The sequence below is a fragment of the Mustelus asterias genome, chromosome 18, assembly GCF_964213995.1.
Source record: "Mustelus asterias chromosome 18, sMusAst1.hap1.1, whole genome shotgun sequence".
Lineage (NCBI taxonomy): Eukaryota > Metazoa > Chordata > Chondrichthyes > Carcharhiniformes > Triakidae > Mustelus > Mustelus asterias.
Genome location: NC_135818.1, coordinates 58486068 through 58512735, shown reverse-complemented (window position 1 = coordinate 58512735; position 26668 = coordinate 58486068). Strand labels below are relative to the sequence as shown.

The 26668-nt window shown below is 45.4% G+C and overlaps 1 protein-coding gene across 1 annotated transcript in view; it reads left to right on the top strand.

The window, feature by feature from the left end:
- amn (amnion associated transmembrane protein) overlaps window positions 1–26668 on the top strand; it is a 32182-nt gene extending 5514 nt beyond the window's left edge. Inside the window, exons 4-12 of the mRNA XM_078233196.1 lie at window positions 5219–5306; window positions 6045–6280; window positions 7900–8037; window positions 11156–11264; window positions 14077–14159; window positions 16438–16621; window positions 19531–19690; window positions 21847–21964; window positions 25485–26668. Of these exons, the coding sequence (XP_078089322.1) occupies window positions 5219–5306; window positions 6045–6280; window positions 7900–8037; window positions 11156–11264; window positions 14077–14159; window positions 16438–16621; window positions 19531–19690; window positions 21847–21964; window positions 25485–25598 (1230 nt within the window). The 3' untranslated portion in view covers window positions 25599–26668. The remainder of the gene's footprint in view (window positions 1–5218; window positions 5307–6044; window positions 6281–7899; window positions 8038–11155; window positions 11265–14076; window positions 14160–16437; window positions 16622–19530; window positions 19691–21846; window positions 21965–25484) is intronic.

The following is a 26668-nucleotide window of genomic DNA, read 5'->3' as shown; positions in this document are numbered from 1 at the left end:
GGGAGGAAACCGGAGCACCCGGAGGAAACCCACGCAGACACGGGGAGAACGTACAGACTCCGCACAGACTGTGACCCAAGCCAGGAATCGAACCCGGGCCCCTGGCTGTGGAGCAGCAGTGCCACCCATGGTGGCACAGTGGTTAGCACTGCTGGGGACTCACTCCCCTTGTTAACTCATCTGAGTCTGTTCAAAGTAAAATGGCGACAGTCAAGACATTTAATAATTATTGACAATGGGATTGACATTTAATTTATAAAGTTTAGTATCTTCTGGGTGTAAAACGTTAAAAAGTTTAAGTAAAATGCCCCCTGGCACACTGAAACCTGTATAAACTTCTATTTTTGCTTCACAATTGGAATGCAATCCCCCCCTTCACTAAGCATCGAGGGATGGAACAAGTTTTACCCTCATTTTGCTTTGGTGAGGCCTTTAATGAGTTTTTATTAATCTGGTGTGGGAATACCCGAAGAAAGTTTTGGCACTTTGCCCGGTGTTCAACTTGAAGCTGAGTGGAGGGATCGGGGATGAGGATGACACATGTTATTCAGACTTGCTACGTTTACATCAGATGCGTTGAATTTAAATTCAACTGAACCAAACCACACCTTTGTTACGTCATTGAAGTTTGAATGGAGTAAATCTCTTTTTAAAGGCTCTGTTCGAATTTCAGTACAGAAGCTAAAACTGCTTCGTTCAAGGTCAACGTTGCAACATGACTCCCACTGGATTACTGATAAGAAGGCATATAGCATCTACACGCAAGCAAGGCTGAAATTAAAGCTTCTACTAGCGGTGGGGATTAACTACCAATCAGATGACAATTTTGCATTCATCTACGAATAAGTGGTTTCTTTGAAATGATGTGAGTTTTTATTCTGCTCAAAGTGAGAGATCTGATACAGCTCTGCCCCTTGGCCTCTCTGAGCTGCCCCACTCATTCACAAATGGGCCAGCCTTCTCTCTCCTGAGGTTTGCCCTGTGATGGAAGGCAGTCCCAGAGTGGCTGACCTTCCCCTCAGAGTCTGCAACCTCACCTGGCAGCTGCTACCTTTTAATGTTACGTGATTTGGTGGTTCATGATTCCCCTACTCTACTTGTTACATTCAGTGAGCAGTATGTGATTACAATCAGAGATATGTTCATTTGACTCAATGATCTTTTTAAACAATCTCACTTACCTTCCTGTCACTTGCATGCAGCATCGCTGCTTTACTGCCCCCCCCCTTCCCCCTCCCCCTCCCCCCCAACCTCTGCCCCCCCCTTCCCCCTCCCCCCCAACCTCTGCCCCCCCCTTCCCCCTCCCCCCCAACCTCTGCCCCCCCCTTCCCCCTCCCCCCCAACCTCTCCCCCCGCCCAGTGCTTGTTGATTCAGCCCCAGGTGCCCAATCTGGGGCATTCTGCACAATTCTGCATTACCCCCTCTCAACAACCCACCCACCACGGTTCACACTCCAGCGACCTGCACTAACTCCCATCCATTAAATTCTTAAGAGATAGATTTGGAGTGCCCACTGGGCAGTACTGGGTAGAGGATCACAGGGGCTGACCATTTGTGACTGAAATGAGGAGACATTTCAGCACTGAAAGCATTGTGAATCTTTCAATTTCTCTACCTTTCAGAGCAGTTTAATCGTTGAGCATATTCAAGACAAATATCGGTAAATCTTTGGATACTAAGTGTAATAGGGCTGCGGAGGCAAAAGTCCCTTCACCAAAATCCCTTTATTTACTCTAACAGCAGTACACAGAGTGCTAGTAGTTAGCAGTCTACCTCTGGGGGTGTCAGAGGTTAAATACAAGGCAAAGACTTCCTGATTGGCCCATGAATTGGATCCTTAATCAGGGAGTTCATACTCCAATAGGCCAACCTCAATGGCCTGATTGAAGTCATCACCCCAAGGAATATGGGGTTAACGTGGGATTGTATTGTTTAGGTGGAAGAATAGCCAGGATTGTACTGAATAGCAGAGCAGGCTTGAGGGCCATATGGTCTACTCTTCTTCTTAATTCAGCATGAACACTACGACTCTCAACAATTTTTACAGATGCACCATAGAGAGCATCCTTTCCAGATGTATCACAGCTTGGTATGGCTCCTGCTCTGACCAAGACCGCAAGAAACTATAAAGGATTGGGAACGTAGCCCAGTCCATCACGCAAACCAAGATCCCATCTATTGCCTTCGTCTACACTTCCCACTGCCTTGGAAAAGCAACCAGCATAATCAAGAACCCCACGCACCCCAGACATACTCTCTTCCACCTTCTCCTGTCAGGAAAAAGATACAAAAGTCTGAGCTTACGTACCAACAGCTTTTTCCCTGCTGCCATCAGACTTTTGAATGGACCTACCATGTGTGGTGAACCATTGTTGGTTACCACCAGGAGTGCTGAGCCATGGTTTGGCCAGCACTATGAGTCTGTAGATATGTCACTGATGGGGTTAGGGTTGGGCTGTTCTACCTGTTAATATAGTCCTATGGTACACCCCAGTTGGCTCCGCCTTCCGGGAGAGGTATAAAGGTCACTGCTCTGCCTGGTGACCCTTTAGCCTGGGATTGTATATTGTATATAGTAGCTCCGTTATTGTTGGCAATAAAAGCCTTTATTTCCCGGGTACATCCTGCCTCCCGTGTGATTTATCGCGCATCACCATGTATTAAGTTGATCCTTCTCTATACCCTTGCTATGACTGTAACACTACATTCTGCACCCTCTCCTTTCCTTCTCCCCTATGTACTCTATGAACGGTATGCTTTGTCTGTATAGCGCGCAAGAAACAATACTTTTCACTGTATGTTAATACATGTGGCAATAATTAATCAAATCAAATCCTTTATCCATAGCTTTCCATTCCCCTTGCCTCAAGCTTAGACATCCCAACACCTTCTTATATCCATCACCACTTTCAGACAATTCATTGTCTTGCTTTTGTCCTTCTATTCAGAGTATTTCTGCCACTATTGTTATTCTTAACAATTCTACATTCACCAAGTCTACTGATGTGATGTGAACCTGTTATTTCTGACTCTAAGTTGAATGTACTATCACTGAGACAGCTTGTCCGGACACATAGTTATGGTTAAGCTCCAATTCCCTTCAGTTAAACATTGCGAAGATCAACACCAGAGCTTTCAGCCTCACCACAAGCTCCATATCCTCGCCATCAATTCCAGCCCCCCACCTGGCAACTGCCTTGTGCTCAACCAGATAGTTCACAACTTCAGTGTTCTATTGGAACATGATCTCCTAACCTCCTCCATCACAAAGACCATCTACTTTCATTGTAACCTTGCCCCCTCTCTACCCCTCCTCCTAAAACCCTGATCCATGCCTTTTTCTCCAGATTCAATATTTTCTTGGAATCCTTCAAGCCCCATAAATTTCAGCTCATTTCTTGCCTACATCCTGTCCCGCACCAAGCCCCGTTCGCCCATTGCCCCTGTCCTTACTCATCTACCCGGATCCAGTCCCTTAATACCTCAAGAGTAAGATTCTTATTCATAGGTTTAAACTGAGTCCTAGTGTCTCCACTCCTCGTGATTTACCTTGTCCAGCATTACAACTCTTCTAGAATTCTGCATTCGTCAAATGCTAATCTCTTGCGCAACCTCCACTTTATTCACCCAACGTTGCTTCACCTGCTTTCAGCCGTTTAGAGTCCACATTGTGGAATTTCCTCCATTTCTCCACCTCCCTCATCTCCTTTAACACCCTCCTTAAAACACACCTTTTAGTGACCTCTGTAAATCTCTCTGCAGCTCAGTATCAATTCTTTTGTCTGATTATAGTTTCTGTGAAACATCTCGGGTTGTTTTATTGCATTAAAAGAACAATATAAATGTGACTGTTTCAGAGTGAGAGAGCCAGTTGTGCAGAATTGTGAGTAGGACTGTGCACTCATGCCCAATATGAACTGAGTTGAGTTTGTCAAATCCATTTCAGACAGGATCTTTACAGCTGGTGTAAAGATCCCAACTAGAAAGTAGGGCGGCACGGGTGGCACAGTGGTTAGCGCTGCTACCTCACAGCGCCAGGGACCCGGGTTCGATTCCCGGCTTGGGTCGCTATCTGTGTGGAGTGTGCACGTTCTCCCCGTGTCTGCGTGGGTTTCCTCCGGGTGATCCAGTTTCCTCCCACAGTCTGAAAGACGTGCTGGTTAGGTGCATTGACCATGCTAAATTCTCCCTCAGTGTACCCAAATAGGTGCTGGAGTGTGGCGGCTAGGGGGTTTTCACAATAACTTCATTGCAGTGTGAATGTAAGCCTACTTGTGACACTAATAAATAAATTAACTACACTATTAATTTGAGATTAACTGCCCATAATGTTGCCTGGATTGGCAGTAAGCTGACAGAGGCTGGGATGCCTGGTTCAGGAACTAAAGATGTTGCACATGAGAAATAGTGATTTTGTTTTGAGGCTGGGGCAAACTTGGCTGCAAATATTTACTCCTATAAGTGCTATGTTACTCTCTATGAATCAGAGCGTGACATTGTCTGCCCTGGGTCACCTGTCAGCTTGGTTCCCTTTCACACCATTCAGGCCTCTGAGTCAGGATCCACTCTATACTTCATCTATATGTCAAGGCAGACAGTCCCAAGCAGCGCTGAGTGAGTTCTTAGTAGTGGTTAGCACTGATGCCTCACTGCGCCAGTGAGCCAGGTACAATTCCAGCCTCGGGTGACTGTGTGTGTGTAGAGTCTGCACGTTCTCCCCATATCTGCATGGATTTCCTCTGGGCGCTCCAGTTTCCTCCCACAGTCCAAAGATGTGCAGGTTAGGTGGATTGACCTTGGTAAATGCACGGTGTTACGGGGATAGGGCGGTGGGGTGGATGTGGGTAAGATGTTCTTTTGGAGAGTCGTGCAGACTCGATGGGCCGAATGGCCTCCTTCTGAACTGTAGGCATTCCATGAAGCTTTATTGTGCCTGAAATCTCTGCTGATGCTGATAAACTGTGAAGTAAATGTTTTTTTTTCCAGACCTGGGATTTTCACTTTAATAAGGGTGAATGATCACTGAACAAAATGTCTTCTACATAGTACAACCTGTTAAAATACTACTGTCTAAAATATAGACCATGCCCTATATCAATGAGCTGGGCTAGTCCCACAATACAGTATTGTTAATATAAGACATTACAATGATGATCTATTTAACTGCCATCTCTTTGGATTGAGAAGAACTTACTGTTTTCAACTTGATTTGTTTAGTACTTGCCTCTCGATGGGGAGTTTATCCTCAGTCATGGTGCTGGATTTGCTGCCAGCGATGGTCAGAGTGAATCAGGATGTGAAACAGGTATGGTGTCATTTAATGAATTATATGTTCGCTCAGTTGGCTGGACGGCTGGTTTGTGATGCAGAGCAGCACCAACAGCGTGGGTTCAATTCCCGTACCGGCTGAGGTTATTCATGAAGGCTCCACCTTCTAATCCTTGCCCCTCACCTGAGGTGTGGTGATCCTCCGGTTAAAATCATCACCAGCCTGTTCTCTTTCTCTCTCAAAAAAGGGGGAAGAGAAGCCTATGGCCATCTGGTACTATAGCGACTTTTCCTCTGAGAAATAGTGTAATCCAACACTGATGTAGCAGTGAATTCTGGAATTCCGGTTAAAGACACACCTGTTGGGGTTTTCCAGGAGTTTTTTTTGATGGATGTAACCAATGATAAGAAAGGTTAATATTGACACTGGATTCACAGAGTGGGAAATATTTAATTTCCCAGCAATAATTGTTTTTTTCTAGATTGGGTACAACAAATGATCCCACACGGAAAGGAAACTTACGGAACAAATGTGGGTCTTTGGGGGGGAGCATCTCCAGCCGTTCACACCAGTGGGATTCTGCGGTCCCACTGGCAGCGCACCCCCTCCGCCAGCTCTCACGGCAACATTGACAGCGGTGGGACAAGAGAATCCCACCGGCAGTGAACAGAACACCTCCCACTGCCTCCAAGAAACCCCCGGCTGGGAAGAGGGAGGATTCCCCCATTTATTGTGGAGTGCTAAAATGACATGCCATATCTTTTTCAACTGCAGGCGAGGACATCACTTTCAAAGACTCTGATCAGTATCAATGGTATGATCCCAAACACTGGCACACAGCTTTATCAATGAGTGACCTCGAAAATGAGAAATATCTGTTCACTTTGGATGAGGAAAGTGTCCCCTGCCAATATGACGATGTCATTTTCCGACCTGGGACATCTTTTTATGTGGACCTGGACAGTGATATACAAATGATTAATGTTAAAACCATTTCAGTGATGAATAGGGTGAGTCCTCCTTTTCTTTAACTGCTTACCAGAGCTTTGATCCTGTATCCATATCACCTGTATTTCCCAATTTAAAATATAGAAGCATAGAATCCCGACAGTACAGAAGGAGGCCATTCGGCCCATCGAGTCTGCACCGACCACAATTCCACCCAGGCTCCACCCCCACAACCCCATGCATTTACTAGTGCTAGTCCCCCTGACACTAAGGGGCAATTTAGCACAAGCAATCCACCTAATCCGCACATCCTTGGCCTGTGGGAGGAAATCAGAGCACCCAGAGGAAACTCACGCAGACACAGGGAGAATGTGCAAATTCCACACAGACAGTGACCCAAGCCGGGAATTGAACCTGGGTCCCAGGCGTTGTGAGGCAGCAGTGCTAACCACTGTGCCACCGTGCCACCCAAAATGTATGGGGAAAAAGGCACTGAAGTGGATGATCAGCCAAGGTGTATTGAATGGATTGCAGCAAGCCTCTCGATGGGGAGTTTATCCTCAATCATGGTGCTGGATTTGCTGGTAGTCATGATGTGGAGATGCCGGCGTTGGACTGGAGTGAACACAGTAAGAGTTTTAACAACACTAGGTTAAAGTCCAACAGGTTTATTTGGTAGCAAATACCATTAGCTTTCGGAGCGCTGCTCCTTCGTCGGGCGGCACGGTAGCACAGTGGTTAGCACAGTGGTTAGCACTGCTGCTTCACAGCTCCAGGGTCCCGGGTTCGATTCCCGGCTCGGGTCACTGTCTGTGTGGAGTTTGCACATTCTCCTCGTGTCTGCGTGGGTTTCCTCCGGGTGCTCCGGTTTCCTCCCACAGTCCAAAGATATGCGGGTTAGGTTGATTGGCCAGGTTAAAAATTGCCCCTTAGAGTCTTGGGATGTGTAGGTTAGAGGGATTAGCGGGTAAATATGTGGGGGTAGAGCCTGGGTGGGATTGTGGTCGGTGCAGACTCGATGGGCCGAATGGCCTCCTTCTGCACTGTAGGGTTTCTATGATTTCTATGAGATGGAGTGATCCACTCCACCTGACAAAGGAGCAGCGCTCCGAAAGCTAATGGTATTTGCTACCAAATAAACCTGTTGGACTTTAACCTGGTGTTGTTAAAACTCTTGCTGGATTTGCTGCCAGTGATGGTCAGGGTGAATCGGGATGTGAAACAAGTATGGTGTCATTCAGCCTACTGCTGCTTCTCTGTTCCTCTGTTCCTATGAAGCTCATGCTTTGTGGAAAGGTCAACTGAGAAAAAAGTGACAAGTTGGGTCAGGCCATTTTTCAGGGCTCAGGTATATCCACCTAAAATAGGCCTGTTTTCAGATGCCTCTGGGTAATGGACATGCCTGAGCAGAGCAAGATCAATGTTTTCTAAATATGTAAATGGTCATGTCAATAGCTGCCACTGAAAAGTAAATTATATATATTTTATTCCATTATTGGCCTCTCACTGGCTGTCCTCCTCACCCTTCTCGGGACTTAGTGGCACTGACAGACTGGGGTCTACATGAATTTCTAGAACTTCAGCTGTTTGAAGAATTGATTTGATGCAAAATAATGACAGCGACTCGTGTGTCTGCTCAGTTAAATGATACGAGGTTAAACGTTTTTGTTTTATATAATAGAAATTCACCAGCAATGACGAGTTTACTGAGTACAAGTGGTCAAGTACTGGAAAGCTACAGTTCCAAGGAAATGGTTCAATTGCTGTGACTGACACCAAGTGTGATGATAAATCTGGCTGCGAATGTGGGAACTTTGGTGTAAGCATCAAGCTCAAATCAAATTTCTGTGCTAATCTTAGATTTGTCAAGCATGCATTTTCTCGACTTCCATTAAGTCATTTAGACGCTGTCAACATATAAACTTTCATGGAATCAAAAAAAGACCACTTCTCTGGATAATAAGTTGAACAGCTTTTGACTTCCATATATTTGTTGGCAATAGGGTAAGAAGTATTTATATACAGCTGATTTACTTACACAATTATCCATCAATCAAAATATTTCTGTCATTCTGGCTGCAAAGATTTACCCCTGTAAGTGCGATGTTACTCTCTATGAAGCAGACTGTGACATTGTATGTCCTGGTCAGCTGTCAGCATGGCTCCCTTCTACACCATTCAGGCACCTGAATCAGGATCCACTCCACACTTGACCTCTTAGTCTAGGCAGCCAGTCCCGTGCAGCGCTGAGCGAGTTCTGCTCTGTTCAATGAGCAGTCATATGAAACGCTAAACTGTGTGCCTGCTGTGGTGACTGTAAAAATTCTCAAAGGTCCATTCAAGGAAGAACAGGAAGCTCCCCCAGTATCATTAAAAATAGATTATCTGGCCATTCATTAATGAGGCTTTGCTGTTTGCAGTGGCTATGCTGCACTTACCTGAACAACAAGAACTGAAACTCAACAGTAATTGGTTATAAAATGCTTTGGGATATTCTGAAATTAACCAGGGTGCCACCATGCCTCCAGTAAATCCATTCAAAACATTTATGATCTTGTAGTCTTCTGATAGCCAGGCAAATGATCACTCCATTGGACAATGTGACTTGGGCTATCAACTAAAACTGAAATTTATTACAACCAAAGGTTAAGCAGAAGCATAAAGTCCATTCAGCACTTTTCACCTGGTTATAATTTTCTCACGTATCTCCTTGAGTACAAAAATAACAAAAAAGTTAAACTTTTGTTAATTCTCTCAATAAAAATAAACCTAAATCACAGAATTCCGATGATCATCGTTGAGTGTCTGTGTGTGACCCAGGCTCCGGTACGCTGGTGTGAGAGGAGCTAGGCAAAGCTGTGACATTTATTCTTCAGAGTCAGTAGTTCCTTGAATTGTCCATCAAATGAACCAAACCCACTTCCTCAGAAACTTATCTCCAGTGGCCCAAAGGAACAAGATTTCACTCAACCAGCTTCAATAGAAACCAGAGTTAATTAACAGGAAGAGTTTCTCATGATATAAGGCTACTTACCTTGAACATAAAATGTCTTATTATAATAAGGCCCACTGGTGTCATGGCAACTGTATTTGGCTGTGTTGACTTTGGCCCCAGTTTGCCTTACCATGTAAATTCTAGCCACACCTACAGCATGTGGATCCTGTCTCTCCTGGAGGTTTGCAAATGCTGACAGGCAAATTTAAAGTGTCAGTCACTATTTCACAGGCCAACGTTAGCAAAGTAAAGTTAAAGTTTATTTATTAATGTCACAAGTAGGCTTACATTCACACTGCAGTGAAGTTACTGTGAAAATCCCCTAGTTGCCACACTCTGGCGTCTGTTCGGGTACACTAAGGGGCAATTTAGCATGATCAATGCACCTAACCAGCTCGTATTTCAGGCTGTGGGAGGAAACCAGAGGAAACCCACACAGACACAGGCAGAACAAGCAAACTCCGCACAGACAGTGACCTAAGCCAGGAATTGAACCCAGGTCCCTGGCGCTGTGAGGGAGCAGTGCTCACCACTGTGTCATCGTGCTGCCCCAAAGTACAAACAGAAAGCAAGAAAGCTGCGGATGCTGGCAATCTGAAAACGTAGAAAACGCAAACACTCGAAAGGTCAGCCAGCATCTGCTGAGAGAGCAGACAAGTTGAATTTTCAAAGTTTTGACCTAGGGTCTACACCTGAAACACCAACTGCTCCCGTTCTCTCCAACAGTAACAGGGTGGAACAAAGTCACTCTTGTCACGACTGCCAGTAAAACATTACAATTTGAGAGGAAGGGTGTTAGATTTAGCTTCCTTAGCACACAGGAGACAGAGTAATTTGTACAGCGTAGACATTCGGTTTACACCTCTGATCAAATTTCCCACTTGATTCATTTCAAGTGGAGGCACAAGTTGCTGCCAACCTGAAAAGAAGTAATAGACAGCAGCTGGAGGAGCTGTGTGGAGAAAGAAATATAAAACTACTGTACAAGAACAGAGTATCTCTCAACAAGAAATTGGGGATAATAGATATCCATAGCCTATTAAATGATTGAGCGTTTCTCTCTCTCCAGAGAAACCAGTCAGTTTGCCCTCCAGAAACTTTCACACTCTGCCAAAAAAATCAAGGGGGTGTGTTTTACGCACTCATCCAGAGAGATCGGGGCACCATCTTTAAAGGGCGCCCTGATCATAACCCGAGTAAACTTGCACTCCCCTCCCCTCAGCCCACCACTGAGGTCTCAGGGGCTCCCCTCCCAACCCCTGATTGGAGTCCGCACTTCTCTACCCCCGCCCCCCAGCCAATTCTCAGCCCCTTTCCCCCTAAACATCAGCCCCCCCACCCCCGCAGTTTTAGCCGGCACCCACATCCTCCCCCCCCCCCCCCCCCCCCCAACCCCCCAACAGCCATCGCCGGCATCCCCAGCTCCTCTGTCCACCCCGGGCCACCAGCGCATCTAAATGAATCCCCCCCCCATGAGGCCCCCAATGGGGCTGCCCCTTGGCACAGGTTGGCACTGTCAGGTTGGCATAGGCATGGTACCAACATGCCAGTGCCAACCTGTGCCAAGGGGCAGTTCCAGGAGGTATTGCCAGGCCTTTGTCTGGATATGTCCCTCTCCTCACGGGGGTTATACTTTCCTTTGCGCCCCCGGGGAGACCCCCACAACAGGTTCACATCTGTGTAAACCGCGCCGACATGGCATCACGTCAGCGCGGTGTCAATATGCAGCTGGTGGGTTAATAACATTTAGATACATTCAAATTCATGTAAAACGGGTTCACGTGATCCTGATCCTTGCTAGTGAGGGGCTGGGAATATCTGAAATCTTGAACTTGCCAGCGAGATCTGGGATTCCTGGATCATGAGCCTCTGCCAGCATTCCCAGCGAGCATGGGCTCAAGGTTAGCCCCCTATACTTCTATAACTCATGTTTTATTTGCAGAATCACAGAAGGATTTGCTCTAATTTGCATCAAAGATCAGGAAGACTTTGCCCAGGGCTTCTTTGTACAAACTCATTGAAGCCTCAAGGACATTGCTGCAAAATATGTGGTGAGTGTTCCTCATGTTACACTTAATTTATCTTCAAATGTGATCTACTTTGATTTTGTTTAGATCTCTGACACACATTTAACTGATTTACGTGAATTGTGTGTTCATTAAGGTGAGGGATGTTAGTATTACGAGAATGGGACATTTTCCAGTGCACAGCCTTCACCTGTCAGCCTTGGACAGTTACATTCTGAGTAAAATTACTACCTCTCAGCACGTACTTAAGGAAAGCAACCAAGTGTGAATTACAATGATGACTTTTTATTTCCCACAACGGCCACCTGAGTAGACTACCAGTTTAATGCCAAATTAGGAACAGCAATTGGATTGGACCCAAAATTAGTCTAAACTTGATGCTTATTTGTCACTATAAATTCTTGAATAAAGACTAAAATCTAAAACGCCCTTTCCCGGCGCGGTTTTGATAAATACCAATGATAAAGTGAATACAACATACCAACAGTGACAACAGATTAAGACTGTGGTCCATCAGTTTATGTATCATAATTTTAAACTATTATGTTGATACCTTGTATGTTACAATATATTTAGCATCATAGAATCCCTACATTGCAGAAAGAGGCGATTCAGCCCATCGAGCCTGCGCCAACAACATTCCCAACCAGGCCCTATCTCCATAACCCCACGTATTTACCCTGCTAATCCCCCTGACACTAAGAGGCAATTTAGCCTGGCCAATCCACCTAATCTGCACATCTTTTGAGGAAACCCACGCAAACACGGGGAGAACGTGCAAACTACACACAGACAGTCGCCTGAAGCTGGAATTGAACCCAGGTCCCTGACGCTGTGAGGCAGCAGTGCTAACCACCGCGCAACTGAGCCGTCCACGCTCTCTGTCCTAGCCAAAGCTGTATAATCTCCCTCTCCTGGAAGAGGTGAAAAGCAGATAATAACCCAAGCCAATATGGTGGGGAGAAAATCAAGATAAATCACCTTCGATCCACATAGGAAATCAAAATGAATTTGCTTTCTCAAGTGATTGATTACTTCCTGTACAGCCATATCCAATTTGTGCATTCAATTCAATGATTAGCATCCACACTGAAAAAAAAGAGTTCATTTTCGAAAAAAGTCTAAGCATATTCGTGATTCTCGTATCCGATGTCCATGTCTAGTAAGTGCGTGAATGGACATTTAAATCAACATATCCAGTAAAGATTAGGGCCTGTATCCAAAATGAACAAAAGCAAATGAACTTGCACTCGTATAACATCTTTCACATTGCAAGATATCCCAAATGAAACCTTCTCAAGGGCAACTAGAGATGGGCAATAAATGCTGGCCAGCCAGCGACGCCCATGTCCCATGAATGAATGTTAAAAAAAGCCAATTTTTGAAGTTGTAACGTTGGGAACAGCAGCAACCAATTAGTGCACGTCAAGTCCCACAAGAGGTAATGAGGTAAATAATCAACTCACTTTGTTTTATTCATATTGGTTGAGGGAGAAATATTGTTCAGGATATTAGTGACTGTCCTGCTTTTTGAATAGAGTTATGACATCTTTAACCAAGGGCAGAAAGTTCTTAGTTTGACATCCCTTCCAAAGAATTGCATCTTCAAAAGTACAGCAATCACTCAGTATTCATTGAGCTATCAGCTGAGATTATATATTCAAACCCTGGAGAGGGCTTCAATCAAGAAGTAAAAGTTTAAAGTTTATTTACGAGTCACAAGTAACTAGGCTTACATTAACACTGCAATGAAGTTACTGTGAAAATCCACTAGTTGTCACACTCCGGTGCCTGTTCGGGTACACTGAGGGAGAATTTAGCATGCCCAATCCACCTAACCTGCACATCTTTGGACTGTGGGAGGAAACCGGAGCACCCGGAGGAAACCCATGCTGACACGGGGAGAACATGCAAACTCTGCACAGACAGTGACCCTTCTGACTCAGAGGTGAGGTTCCTACCACTGAACCAAGGATGACACTAAGGGGTAATTCATGTGCAGTGATTTCCATACAACACAATACCAGTACACATAGAAACTTGTAAGGCCAGTGAATTTTAAGGATGTATTTACAGTACAACACTAATACCGATGTGAATTGGTTTTGCTTCCTAGTAATGCCATGATTCCTGTGTGAATATAATCTGAATCTGGAGGCTTGCCCAGAACTGACACCTCTGGGTGGATTCTTGCTCCTCTTCTCTCTGGAATCAAAGGATTCCCCCTCCTTGATTTGCACTACCCAAATTGAGTACCAGTGTCTTCAGATTGAAATATCATAGAAATCATAGAAATCATAGAAACCCTACAGTGCAGAAGGAGGCCATTCGGCCCATCGAGTCTGCACCAACCACAATCCCACCCAGGCCCTACCCCCACATATTTACCTGCTAATCCCTCTAACCTACGCATCTCAGGACTCTAAGGGGCAATTTTTAACCTGGCCAATCAACCTAACCCACACATCTTTGGACTGTGGGAGGAAACCCACGCAGACACGAGGAGAATGTGCAAACTCCACACAGACAGTGACCCGAGCCAGGAATCAAACCCGGGACCCTGGAGCTGTGAAGCAGCAGTGCTAACCACTGTGCTACCGTGCCGCCCATATATAATAAGGAGCTAGTGAGTGCAAGTCTAAAATCACTGTCCAACATACAATTATAAACTATTATGTTGTCCCTGTAGGGAGGCAGCTACATTATCACTTGTAGGATACATTAGCACATCACAAACCAATTACAGGTTAAGTGATATAATTATGTAATTCTGCAGGATTGACTTTTTCGAAAGGCTAGATCAATAACAAATTATTGTTGTCACCTTGGATTCCAGGTGCTATTATTTATTTAGAATATGGTCCAGCGTTCGATCTGGAATCATACCGGGCGCAACTCATTGACTCATTCCTTGGCTTGGTATGTTGTCTCCAATTCTCACAGTATTTCATCTCTTCTTCATAAAGAAATAGAGCTAGTCGGGCATCATTAGCTGAATATCTTCTAACTTTTGTTTTTGTTCTGCTGTCTTTCTCTCAACCCTATGCAGCAGCCGTAACAACAAGGATTCATACATCAATATTCATTATTATTACAGAACCATGTTTTACAATATTCCACTTGTCCCAGATTGTTTTAAGTTTCAAGGTTATAATTTCCTTGTAGGCGCCCAATGAAGTTTAACTCCTAAGACCAGGTAATGTTCTTTCCTGTCCTGGAAGCACCCTTCCCCAGACACTATTGTCCCGAGTGCTTTTCTTCACATGTAAGTCTGGGCAATAAGCATCTGTGGGTTTATTTGACAATGGAACAAATGACAGTCAAGTCTGATTTTACCCTCACTCAATATTCACACAACAAGCAGGAGAGGAAATCATGGCTGATGGTCCTCTCCCTAGTCTAGCGGTATCTGGATTAATTATAGTTCTTCTACCACTGCTTCAGTTGCAGTACAGGGTAAGATTCAAACCTGGACCTTCCTTATCCTTGTCGGTCAACAACACACCAGCTAGCATCTTTAACCATAAAGGACTAGTATTTAATGATCAGTGTTGAAGCAAGGTCATTCAAAGCCAGCTGCACTGAGAGATGTGATGAGAAGTTTAATGCTGTGAAATTGAATGGTTTAATGGGTATTTTCAGTGTTGAGCTGCAGTGACATCCTCAAGTTATCCATGCGGCACCAAGGAATTGTCACAGTCAGAAAATGTAAAAATCAACAATCAAATTACTTTGCTTTACATAGTGCAACATAAGGATTAAAGCAAACACATGGGGTTAAGGTAAACACTGAAATATTCAGAACAAATTTTAAAAAAGATTATTTTTTAAATGGCTGAAAAATTTCGACATTAATCTAACATGTGCTAAATCATAGAATCCTACAGTGCAGAAGGAGGCCATTTGGCCTATCGAGTCTGCACCCACTCTCTGATAGAGCATCTTACTTAGACCCACCATCCCACCCTATCTCTGTAACCCCACATATTGACCCTGCTAATCCCCCTAGCCTACACATCTTGGGACACTAAGGGGCAATTTAGCATGGCCAATCCATGTAACCTGCACATCTTTGAAGTGTGGGAGGAAACCAGAGCACCTGGAGGAAACCCACGCAGACTCAGGGAGAATGTGCAACCTCCATACAGACAGTCACCCAAGGCCGGAATTGAACCTGGGTCCCTGGTGCTGTGAGGCAGCAGTGCTAACCACTGTCCTGCCCTGAAGTTATGTCCTGATTCAATAGGGAAATGATGCCAAACACTGATAATGCACAAAAATTACATGCTTTCCCTGCTATGCTACTTGGATACTCTGAGATTCCACTCTAATGGTTGTAAGCTGCTATGAAGATATTGGGTGGAATTTCTACCGCCCCTCATGGTGGGGGATTTTCCAGTCCTGCCGAAACCTATGGACTTTTGAATGTCTCATTGCATTTTCCAGCCCTGCCCCAATGGAATGGTAAAATTCCATCCATTGTCCTGGACTTTCTTCTGGAATAGATATCTCTCCAATATGCCGTCTGAGGACTCTAGACCCTGACTGGTTTCTAATGTTTAGCTTGTGAATTGCTGGTGGCAAGCAGTATGGTAAATATTGTAGAGCTCCTAATAGCAACTGAACTGTTCTTAGCCTACGGAACTCCTTCAAACCAGATGGCATCTTTATTGTGGATTAACATTTAAACATGGCCATAAATAGAAAGAAAATTGGAAGAATGGCAGTCATAATTCTTTAGAATGTTGGGCTTACAGGGATTTATGTTGAGAGCTGAAACTGCAAAGAGAGGATGGATTTGTGTTTCATCAAATGCTCATTTTGGTATTGTGACTGAGTAGAAGTGGATTTGTTTCCACTAATGCTGGTCCTCAGCTGCTCTCTGTGGTAGGTCTGTACATCTTACAAAATGATAACGTTGCTTAAAATAGAATCCCTACAGTGCAGAAGAGGCCATTCAGCCCATCAAGTCTACACTCACTCTCTGACAGCATTTTACCCAGGCTCTCTCTCCCACCCTATCTCCTTAACCCCACACATTTACCATGGCTAATCTATCTAACCGACACATCTTGGGACACAATGGGATAATTTACCGTGGCCAATCCACCCAACCTGCACATCTTTGAACTTGCTGAATATTTCAATGTTTGTCTCTTATTCAGTGTTAGCTGAAGGTTTATTTTCACTTTACCAGAGGAAATATAAAGGTGTACAGATGTCGGTGACAAAAGTTTACAAAAAACAGTCTTCAAAGAAAATCATCCCAATTGATGCCGTTTCCTGTATTCAGATCGTTTTAATTGATAAGGTCGAGTTAGCACCGGGAACACTTGCAGCTGCGCTGGCACAGGAGATTATGGAGGATATCACTTCCCAAGGTAACGATATTTATTCTGATATAATTGATAAAATCATACCAGTGGGGTAGAAACTTGTGCTACTGAACCCTATCATCTAAGTGGGTGCTTCAAGACAATGAACGTACTGTTTAAGATCTGGACTGGATATTTGTATCTTTCACTCTTTCTGATATCAAACTGTGGAAATAAAACAGAAAATGCTGGAAATATTAAGCTGGTAGTAGTGGGGAGGAGGGGTTGGGGGTGGGTGGTGGCGGTGGGGAGGAGGGCTGGTGGTGGGGAGGGGGGTGCTGGTGGGGTTGGGTTGGGGAGGAGGGCTGGTGGGGGGGGGATGGGGAGGAGGGCTGGTGGTGGGGGGGTGCAATGGGGAGGAGGGCTGGTGGTGGGGAGGAGGGCTGGTGGGGGGTGGGGATGGGGAGGAGGGCTAATGGTGGGTGGGGTGGGGAGTGGTGGTGGGGAGGAGGGCTGGTGGTGGGGAGGAGGGCTGGTGGTGGGGTTGGGTTGGGGAGGAGGGCTGGTGGGGGGTGGGGAGGAGGGCTGGTGCGGGGGGGATGGGGGGATGGAGTGGGGGTAGGGGGGAGGGCTGGTCGGGAGGATGGGGAGGGGGGGAAGTCTTGGCCAAAACAAAAGTTGCATGATTCCACCTTCTCCAGTTCTTTAATCAGAAGAGGTGATAGGATGAATGGGATGTGGGAAGGTGGTTTAAGTAGAACTTGCTCTTCAGCCTCTTATGGCTTCAACTCCAGCAGTGTCAGAGCCACATACATCATTTTCAGAACTGTCTCCTCAGTGGGGATGAGGGCTGATGGCCGTGTCTGTCCTTTAACAGTTAGCTGCTGCTGTCACCTCTGATTATGTCCAGATTCTCCTGACATTGTGAAGAATGTGTGTCTGTGATTGTGGCGCAATGTGTTTGGGTACTTTGCCCGTCGAGGTGCAGAGCTGGTAGTGTGTGCCAGCTCCGAGAGGTGAGTGTGAAGCTGGCATCGGGACTAAGTGTACGAGGCTGAGGTGGGGCAATGAATTTTGGATATGAGTTACACTTGTTGGCGACTGTCGGTTAATGAATTGAGCAGTGTTTGAGGTGATTAGACCATTTCTATGGATATGGGACCGAGTCCTTTTGTTGGGTTTGGGAAATGTGAACCAGGCCATTTCCCAACTTGATAAACCCGAGCCCATTCTGCTATATTTTAACCTGCTGGAGAAGTGGCCAGGCAGAGTTCCGTTTTCCAGACTCCAGAGACAGTGTTGGACGAATATGAGTGCCAAGATTGGCTGGCATTAGGCCTGAACCCATTAGCTGGGATATGATTTCTCCACATCATTTCCCATGCCCCTCTTACTTCCCTCCATCCCCCCGTGTCTCTCCATGTCTCCTGTATCCTCCATCCCCCATGTCCCTCTACGTCTCCTGTATCCTCCATCCCCGATGTCCCTCCATGTCTCCTGTATCCTCCATCCCCGATGTCCCTCCATGTCTCCTGTATCCTCCATCCTCCATGTCCCTCTATGTCTCCTGTATCCTCCATCCCCCCCATGTCCCTCCATGTCTCCTGTATCCTCCATCCCCCATGTGCCTCTATGTCTCCTGTATCCTCCATCCTGCCATGTCCCTCCATGTCTCCTGTATCCTCCATTCCGCCATGTCGCCTGTATCCTTCGTAGTCGCCATGTAGTTTTCAGGAGTCATGTGATTGCGATGGGAATACTTTGAAATGGACTTTGAAAACAAAACCTCTAAAAATCTAGTAAACGTGTTATTCAAACTCGTTGCCATCCATTCACACAGAAAACATCTTCAGCGGTTATCCAGTGTAAAAAAAAAGCAAACACAGATTCAGTGACCCAGCAAAGATGGATATGGAATGTAAAGATGCATTCACTCATCCTGACCTTGGGTGAGAACATTAAACCTTCTGTGGTTTTACACCCAGATCTTTGAAGCTAGTTTGCTGGCATTGGTCACAGTGGCTATCTGCTCCCACTGCCTTCATGGTGTCTGTCTGGAGGGGCTCCTGAGGGAATGGGACCCCTCTCCTCGTCTGCACCTCCTGTACTGAGACCTCCAGAGTGGCAGCAGAAAACACTGGAGCACATTTTCTAGTCTGTTGTACCATTTACACTCCTCTTCCTACTCAGAGGCCCTTCTTGAATCAGCTCCAAAATCTTCCCCAGCCAGAGTACACCTCACCTTTAAGAGGTAAAAGCTGCCTTTAAGTAGTCCGGGCTACCTTTAAATGGTACCAGCCTCACCTGAGCTCAGTTGCCCTGCTGAAGTTTGGAGCCATTCAGCAGCGTGCTTAGTACAGTACGGCACATCATTTAAATCAAGGCTTGTGTGCTTTGTTACGAGTATGATGTGGAGATGCCGGCGTTGGACTGGGGTGGGCACAGTAAGAAGTCTCACAACACCAGGTTAAAGTCCAGTCTAGCTCCTCTCTAGATGGGTCCAGCACTCATTGTCCTTGAATTCTCCCTCTGCCATTGGACACCTTAACGGTGCTAAGTATGTTGGCTCGCAGAGCCAATAAATATGGAAACGTCAAAACATAAGAATCTTAATCAGGTGAAGGAGCAACGCTCCGAAAGCTCATGATTCCAAATAAACCTGTTGGACTTTAACCTGGAGTTGTGAGACTTCTTACTGTTATGAACAGACACAGATTAATTGCACATTGTTATCCCCACCTGCCTAATCTAACATCCCCCTTTTTCTTTTAACTAGCCTGAATACTTCATGTCTTTAGAAAGAAGTTTTTTATTCTTCTGAATCATTGCTGTTTACAAAAAAGATTGTAAAATCCCAAAGTGTTACTGGAGTAAATAGAGCTCATAGTTAAAATAAAGGAACACTATAGTTGGAGCACAATAGCGTTTTGAACTAATAGCCCTCAGCTGTCTGCCTGTGTTCTCTTTGATTCTAGGCCACATGTTTGGAATCACAAATGCTCGGCTGGAGAAAAGCGAAGGACAGGTTGCAGGAAGCATGAATGCTGGAAGGGTTGTTGGGATTGTGGCTGGTGTCCTCATCGCCGTGCTGTTAATTGGAAAGCTCGCTTCCCTCATCGTTTCAGGAAGAATTAGGTGAAAACAAATATCACCATCTTTGGGGTAATATGTAAACCCCCTATCCGTGTGAGCCAATCAGAGGTGGCCAAACCAGCAGAAAAAGTCAGGGATCTGAATTGGTCTTTTGTTGTCCCACAGCCGGGTGGCGCAGTGGTTAACACTGCTGCCTCACAACGCCAGGGACCCGGGTTCAATTCCCGGCTTGGATCACTGTCTGTGTGGAGTTTGCACATTCTCTCCGTGTCTGTGTGGGTTTGCTCCGAGTGCTCTGGTTTCCTCCCACAGTCCAAAGATGTGCAGGTTAAATGGATTGGCCATGGGAAATGTGTGGGGTTATGGGGTTAGGGTGGGGCCTGGGTGAGTTACTCTGTCAGAGACTCAATGGGCCGATTGGCCTCTCCTACACTGTAGGAATTCTATGATTTCTGTTGAGAGCCAATAATATATATTTGTTTAAACAGTGAGTCCTAATGGTACCACAGTGGAGAGTGGGTTCTGCGTGAGTCCCTGAATTAAGATGGTTATAGATGCTCAGTGGGAGATGTGAAAATTCAGCTTGTACAATTAATCCATGCTAGCTCCTCTCTAGATGGGCCCATCACTCATTGTCCTTGAATTCTCCCTCTGCCATTGGACACCTTGATGGTGCTAAGTATGTTGGCTCGCAGAGCCAATAAACATGGAAACGTCAAAACATAAAGATCTTAATCAGAATTATTTTCAATCTCTTCGTTTATAGGACAAGGTTTAAAAACAATGATTTGCTTTAGCAATAGGATCTATTCTGTCTAGTGCTTCTCCTGTATCGAGTAATGATATTTAAATTGGAGGCAATGCACAAAAAGAGTTTTTTAAAATTTGAATTAGAGAGCATGTTGGATATACCCAGGACCTGGGGATAAGTCACTCTGCTGCTTAATAGGGTGCAGCCTGCATTGTTTAAATGGTGCTGCAACTATTTTCAAACAATTTATACAAATTATTTAAGCATTTAAAATATTAAATTTGATGTTAAATAGAGGATCTAAAAAAAATTGAAAAGTCGGACAGATCAACCCAGAAAAGTAATTTTGAAATTTAATAGGGTTTCAGTATGGTGGCTGGTCACTCATGAGGGGATGGGGGGCGGGCGGGGGGGGGGGGGGGGGGGGGAATGGGGGGGTAAAGGGGCGAAACAGTTCCCACCACAAAGTTATTTCATATCGGTTTTTCAGTGACATGATTGCACAGTGGTTAGCACTGCTGCCGCACAGCACCAGGGACCCGGATTCGATTCCCGGCTTGGGTCACTGTCTGTGTGGAGTCTGCACATTCTCCCCGTGTCTGTGTGGGTTTCCTCCGGGTGCTACAGTTTCCTCCCACAGTCTGAAAGACGTGCTGGTTAGGTGAATTGGTCATGATAAATTTTCCCTCAGTGTACCCGAACAGGCGCCGGAGTGTGGCGACTCGGGGATTTTCACAGTAACTTCATTGCAGTGTTAATGTAAGCCTACTTGTGACTAATAAATAAACTTTTTAAAAAAATAAACTTTTATTTACTCAATTGTACTCCCCACTATTTTAACTAGCGAGGTTTAGACGCTGGGTAACACAGGGGGGGGGGAATTGTTTTATTTTTGATTATTATTTCACTTGTGGTAGATTGCAGACTTTTTCGAGCTCTTGTTGAGAATTTTCTTTTTCTTTGTGGGTAGTTTGTGGTCGCTGCTTCTTATACAGCTCGATTCTCGGGACAGCGAGTGTAAGTGCACCAATCTCCCCTGACTGCAGCTGTTGGTTATTTGCTGTGACATGTTTAGCTGAGGAACAGAATGCAGCAGAATGATCGAACCCATGCTCCTGTTGCCACCTTTGGGGGGGGGGGGTGGGGGAGGTGGGGGGGGCGGGGGTTGATGGGGGGGTGGGGGAGGAGGGGGGGGTTTGATGGGGGGGGGGGTGGGGGAGGAGGGGGGGGGAGTGAGGGGGGGGGGTGGTTTGATGGCCAACAAAGCTGCACGTTGACTGGGCCCACCATCAGGTGCAGCTGGGAAAGCCCAGCGTTAAACATCCAACATGTTTAGCCTGTGACTGTCAGAGGTTGTGCAAGTCTGGTACAACCAACACATAAAAAAGCCCCAGTTTGCAGCACCTTGTGTCTTTAAAGAGTGATTATCAGTCTCTTCCATCGACAGAGCCAACATTCCATCAGCTGTCATCAATTTTAGAAGATATATGCAATTTGACAATGAAGAAACAACTGAACAAGGGATCAGCAATCCTGTGTTTGGTTCATCTGTACATCTGTCACCTGTAAGTCATTAAAAATTATCCTTTCCCTTTTAACGACAACAGTAAATAATGAGGGTTATTCGAATGATGTCCAAAGCATGAAGCGAATGAGCGCTGAAAGGTCGCAGTTTGTGCTATGCAGACAGACCCTTTGTACATTTGTTTGAAGCTGCTTTCTAAAATAGGGAGTTTCCTCGGAATGTGAGGCAGGAGGCCACACCTAGCAACCAGCACAGCAGGCTCCCGCCCGTCAGCTAACTAGATCAAAGGGTGGGTGGAGTAGTAAATGAATGTGGTTGGGGGAGGGAGGAGGAAAGGCTGGGGCAATTAAAGCCCCAGACATCCCTGCGGCAAAGGAACAAGCGGTGGTGCTGCTCTTCTTGATTGAGGAGAAAATCTTTTTCTCCTAAAAAAAGAATCTCGTACCTTCATGGACTCGCAGCTGCTTGCTGCTGGGTTTCCCCGCATGTCTACACTGGGCTCTGAACTCACAAACGTCTAATCTTCAAACTTTCTCATCTGTGGATCATTCAGGTGGGGGCCAGAGGTCACTGCAAACCCACTACTGCTTCCAACCCACCCACTCCCATTCAATTACTGCCATCCAAAAAGTACTCTTCAGAGCGCCCGGGACCTGGGTTTGATTCCTGGCTAGAGTCACTGTCTGTGCAGAGTCTGCATGTTCTCCCTGTGTCCACGTGGGTTTCCTCCGGGTGCTCCGGTTTCCTCCCACAGTCCGAAAGATGTGCTGGTTACGTGCATTGGCCATGCTAAATTCTCCCTCAACATACCCGAACAGGCGCCGGAGTGTGGCAACTAGGGGATTTTCACAGTAACTTCATTGCAGTGTTAATGTAAGCCTACTTGTGACAATAATAAATAAACCTTAAACTTATGGAAACTAGAAATAATCCACTTCTTTTTCACCACCACAAATTAGTGAATATTTAAAAAATTTAATATCTGACTAAATTAAACCATGCAGTCCATTGAGTCTGCTCCCTCATTTAATATAATCATTGCTGATCTCCTGCCTCAGCTCCCCCATAATTCTTTGATTCCTCACAACAGGCCAAAAATCTGTCTACCTCGGCCTTATTCAGTAATGAGGCATCGACAACATTTTGGGGTAGAGAATTCCAAAGATTCACAATTCCTTGAGTGAAGAAATTTCCCCTCATCTGAATCCTAAATGATCGGCCCCTTATCCTGAGACTGTGCCCCTGTGTTCTATATTTCCCAGCGAGGGAAAACACCCTCTTAGCCTTTACCCTGTCACACTCCTTCAAAATCTAGGGGGTTTCAATGAGATGACTTCTCATATTTCAAAACTCCAGAGGGTAATGGCCCAATTTATTTAGCCTCTCATCAGAGGACCTTTCAACACATGGACCAATCTAGAGCGCCTTCGCTGTGCCACCTCCAAGGCCAGAATATAGATATAGACACCAAAACAGCACACAGTACTTCAGGTGTGGTCTCACCAAAGCTCAAGGCTTCCATTCTCTTGTGCTCCAATCCCTTTGCAATAAAGGTCAGAACCAAAATGCAACTGTATACACTCCAAGTAAAAGGTGTGGCTCTGGGCACCCACATGGGTCCCAGTTCTGCCTGTCTCTTTATGGGTTATGTGGAGCATGCCCTGTTCCAGTCCTACTCTGGACCCGCCCACAACTCCTTTATCGGAACATCAAAGACTATTTCGGTGCCGCTTCAAGCTCTCGCCTGGACCTGGAAAAATTTATCAATTTTGCTTCCAATTTCCATCCCTCTATCACCTTCACACTTTTCTTCCCTTCCTCGACTTCTCTGTCTCCATTTCTGGTGATAAACTGTCCACTAGTATCCATTACAAGCCCACTGACTCCCACAACTACCTTAACTACAGCTCTTCGCACCCCACATCCTGTAAGGACTCCATCCCATTCTCTCAGCTCGTCCACCTCCGCTGCATCTGTTCTGATGATGCCACTTACCAAAATAGCGCTGCCGATATGTCTTCCTTCTTCCTCAATCGTGGTTTCCCACCCACCTGGTTGACAGGGCTCTCAACCGTGACCAACCCATTCCCCAGACTGATGCTCTCACCACCACCCCACCCCCCCCTCCCCTCCAGGATAGGTTCCCATGGTCCTCATTTTTCACTCCACCTTTCACTCCAGTCTCTGCATTCAAAGGATTGTCCTCTGCCATTTCCACCAACTCCAGCATGATGCCACCACTCAACACATCTTCCCCTCACCCCTCCTCCATCAGCATTCCACAGGGACTGTTCTCTCCGGGACACCCTGATCCACTCCTGCATCACACTCAATGTTTGCACACTCAACCTTCCCATGCAATTGTAGAACGTGTAACACCTGCCCCTTTACCTCCTCCCTGCTCATCATCCCAGGTCCTAAACACCCCTTTCAGGTGAAGCAGCGATACACATGCACCTCCTTCAATCTGGTCTATTGCATTCGCTGCTCCCAATGCAGTCTACTGTACATTGGAGAGACCAGACATAGACTGGGTGACCGCTTTGCTGAATAGTTTCGGTCTGCCCGCAAGCAGGACCCAAATTTTCCTGTCGTTTACCACTTCAACACACCACCCTGCTCTCCCGTCCATGTGTTCATCTTTGGCCCTTTGCAATGTTCTAGCGAACCCCAACGCAAACTGGAGGAAGAGCACCTCACCTTCCAATTGTGCACTTTACATCCTTCTGGACTGAACATCGAATTCAACAACTTCAGAGGATGAAATCTCTCCTCCACCTTCACCCCATTTCCATTTATTTTATTCCATTTCATTTCATTTCATTCATCCATTTTATCATCTGTCTTTCTCACTTCCACTTTTCCACTTCTCCATTCCAGCTCTCCTTCTGCCCCCCCCCCCCCCCACCCCACCCCCCTTTCAGAGCAACTGCCACATTCCTCAGGCAGTCCCTTAACCATCTTAACCTCTGTTCTGCCATTCACGCATTCTGATCACTTAATGGACACTTTTTGCACCTCCTCAGCCTTCTGTATCCTCATTTACACTCCCTTTGTCCAATTCCAGCACCCCCCCCCCCCCCCCCCACCACCGTAGTATAAATCTCTGCCGATTCTCTTTGCTCTTAGCTCTGACAAAGGGTCATCTAGACTCACAACGTTGGCTCCTGCTGTCAAACCTGCTGAGATTTTCCAGCATTTTCTGTTTTTGCTGCAACAGGATACATACCGGTTGTTGTCTCTCCCCCTGCTCTCTGCTGAAGACTCCAGCACAGCGCGAGATCAGAGGAGCACAAGCTGCTCTGTATTTAACTTGCATTATGAGATAAACTCAGTTGACACTGGCTTTTCATTTTGCTAATGTAGAAGTCTACATGAATAGGTTCTGAAACCAGCTGAACAAAGGTAAGTTAGAAGGTAACCCCAAGATCAACAGTGCAATCTGTAACCACCTGAGACAGAGTCTGTAGCATTGTTACAAAGAGACTTGTCAAAGTTTAATCAGGAGCCAACACTTATGTGGGTATCTGGATTCAGACTAACCTCTGTCTCCTTTGTAGGATTCGTATGGCCTCTACTCTGGAGAAAACACAATAACCATTGTCGCAGGTCAATCTGGGACCAATTTTGTTAATCCATTCTTCGAACAGGATTTCAACGACGGAGATTGTTAAAACTCGTATGTTCAGTTTTAATACCCTGAAGACCAACTGAATTTGCATGAAGTCATTTGCCTCTTCACAGACCAATCACAGGAAGAAAAGTTGCTTGTTAATCACCATTGTAGAAAAATAGTCATTCATTTCATTTTCAAACCTGGCCGAATTAAAGTTTTCTCAGACAGCACTGAGGACAGTCTGGAAATTCACTGGTTACATAAAGGCGTATTCTTTTCAATAGATTTGTAATATGTGATAACGCACGCTTTTACTTTTCAATCTACACATGTCATTCAGCCGAAGCAACTGTCTTTTACAAACCAAATCTTCCCAGTGCCAAGAAAATAATTTTGTGAAAGTGCAGCATGCCATCTCCTTGCTGCCTGTTACACAATATTCTCTTCCAGTCTTACTCACCAATGCGCTTAATTGAATTTTAGACTGAATTAAGAGAAAAATAATTAAAGTGAAAGAGAACATCAACAGATGATGGTAACAACGGGGAGGGCAAAAAACCATAACCAGAATGAGATACTAAACTGAGAAGACAAAGAAATGAAAGAACAGCCAAAGAGATGAAAGAATGCTTTTTTTTTGATGGGTAGCTAAACTGACAGAAACTAGGTTAACGCTTCATTTATCCTCCAATCGCTATAATGAATCCTCCTCATCTGAACCTGGATTATCAGGATTAAATGCCAGCTAGCAGAATTTAATACTTGTGCTGGTCAGACTTGGTCCATATGCAGTTTCTGATATGATTAAATTGCCAACCTAACGGAGACAGACTATTCCCTTTCACAGAGAACGACATCAAACTTTTATAACCCAATCGTTGTTTGTTATCAATCCAGGCTAATTCTCAGGCTCTGCAGTGAAGGTCTTATTTTGAACCATGAACAGACCACTCAGCTTTGCCTTAGTAATGCCTGATTATTTGCTGTATATGTTATCAAATGTAGACAACTACCTGACGTACAAAACGCTGAAACAGGTAGATAGGAGATCATAAACAGATACCAGTGCACAGTCACTGGCCAATGGTCAGAGAGGTGGATCTATACAGATAAAAAGGTAATTATCTT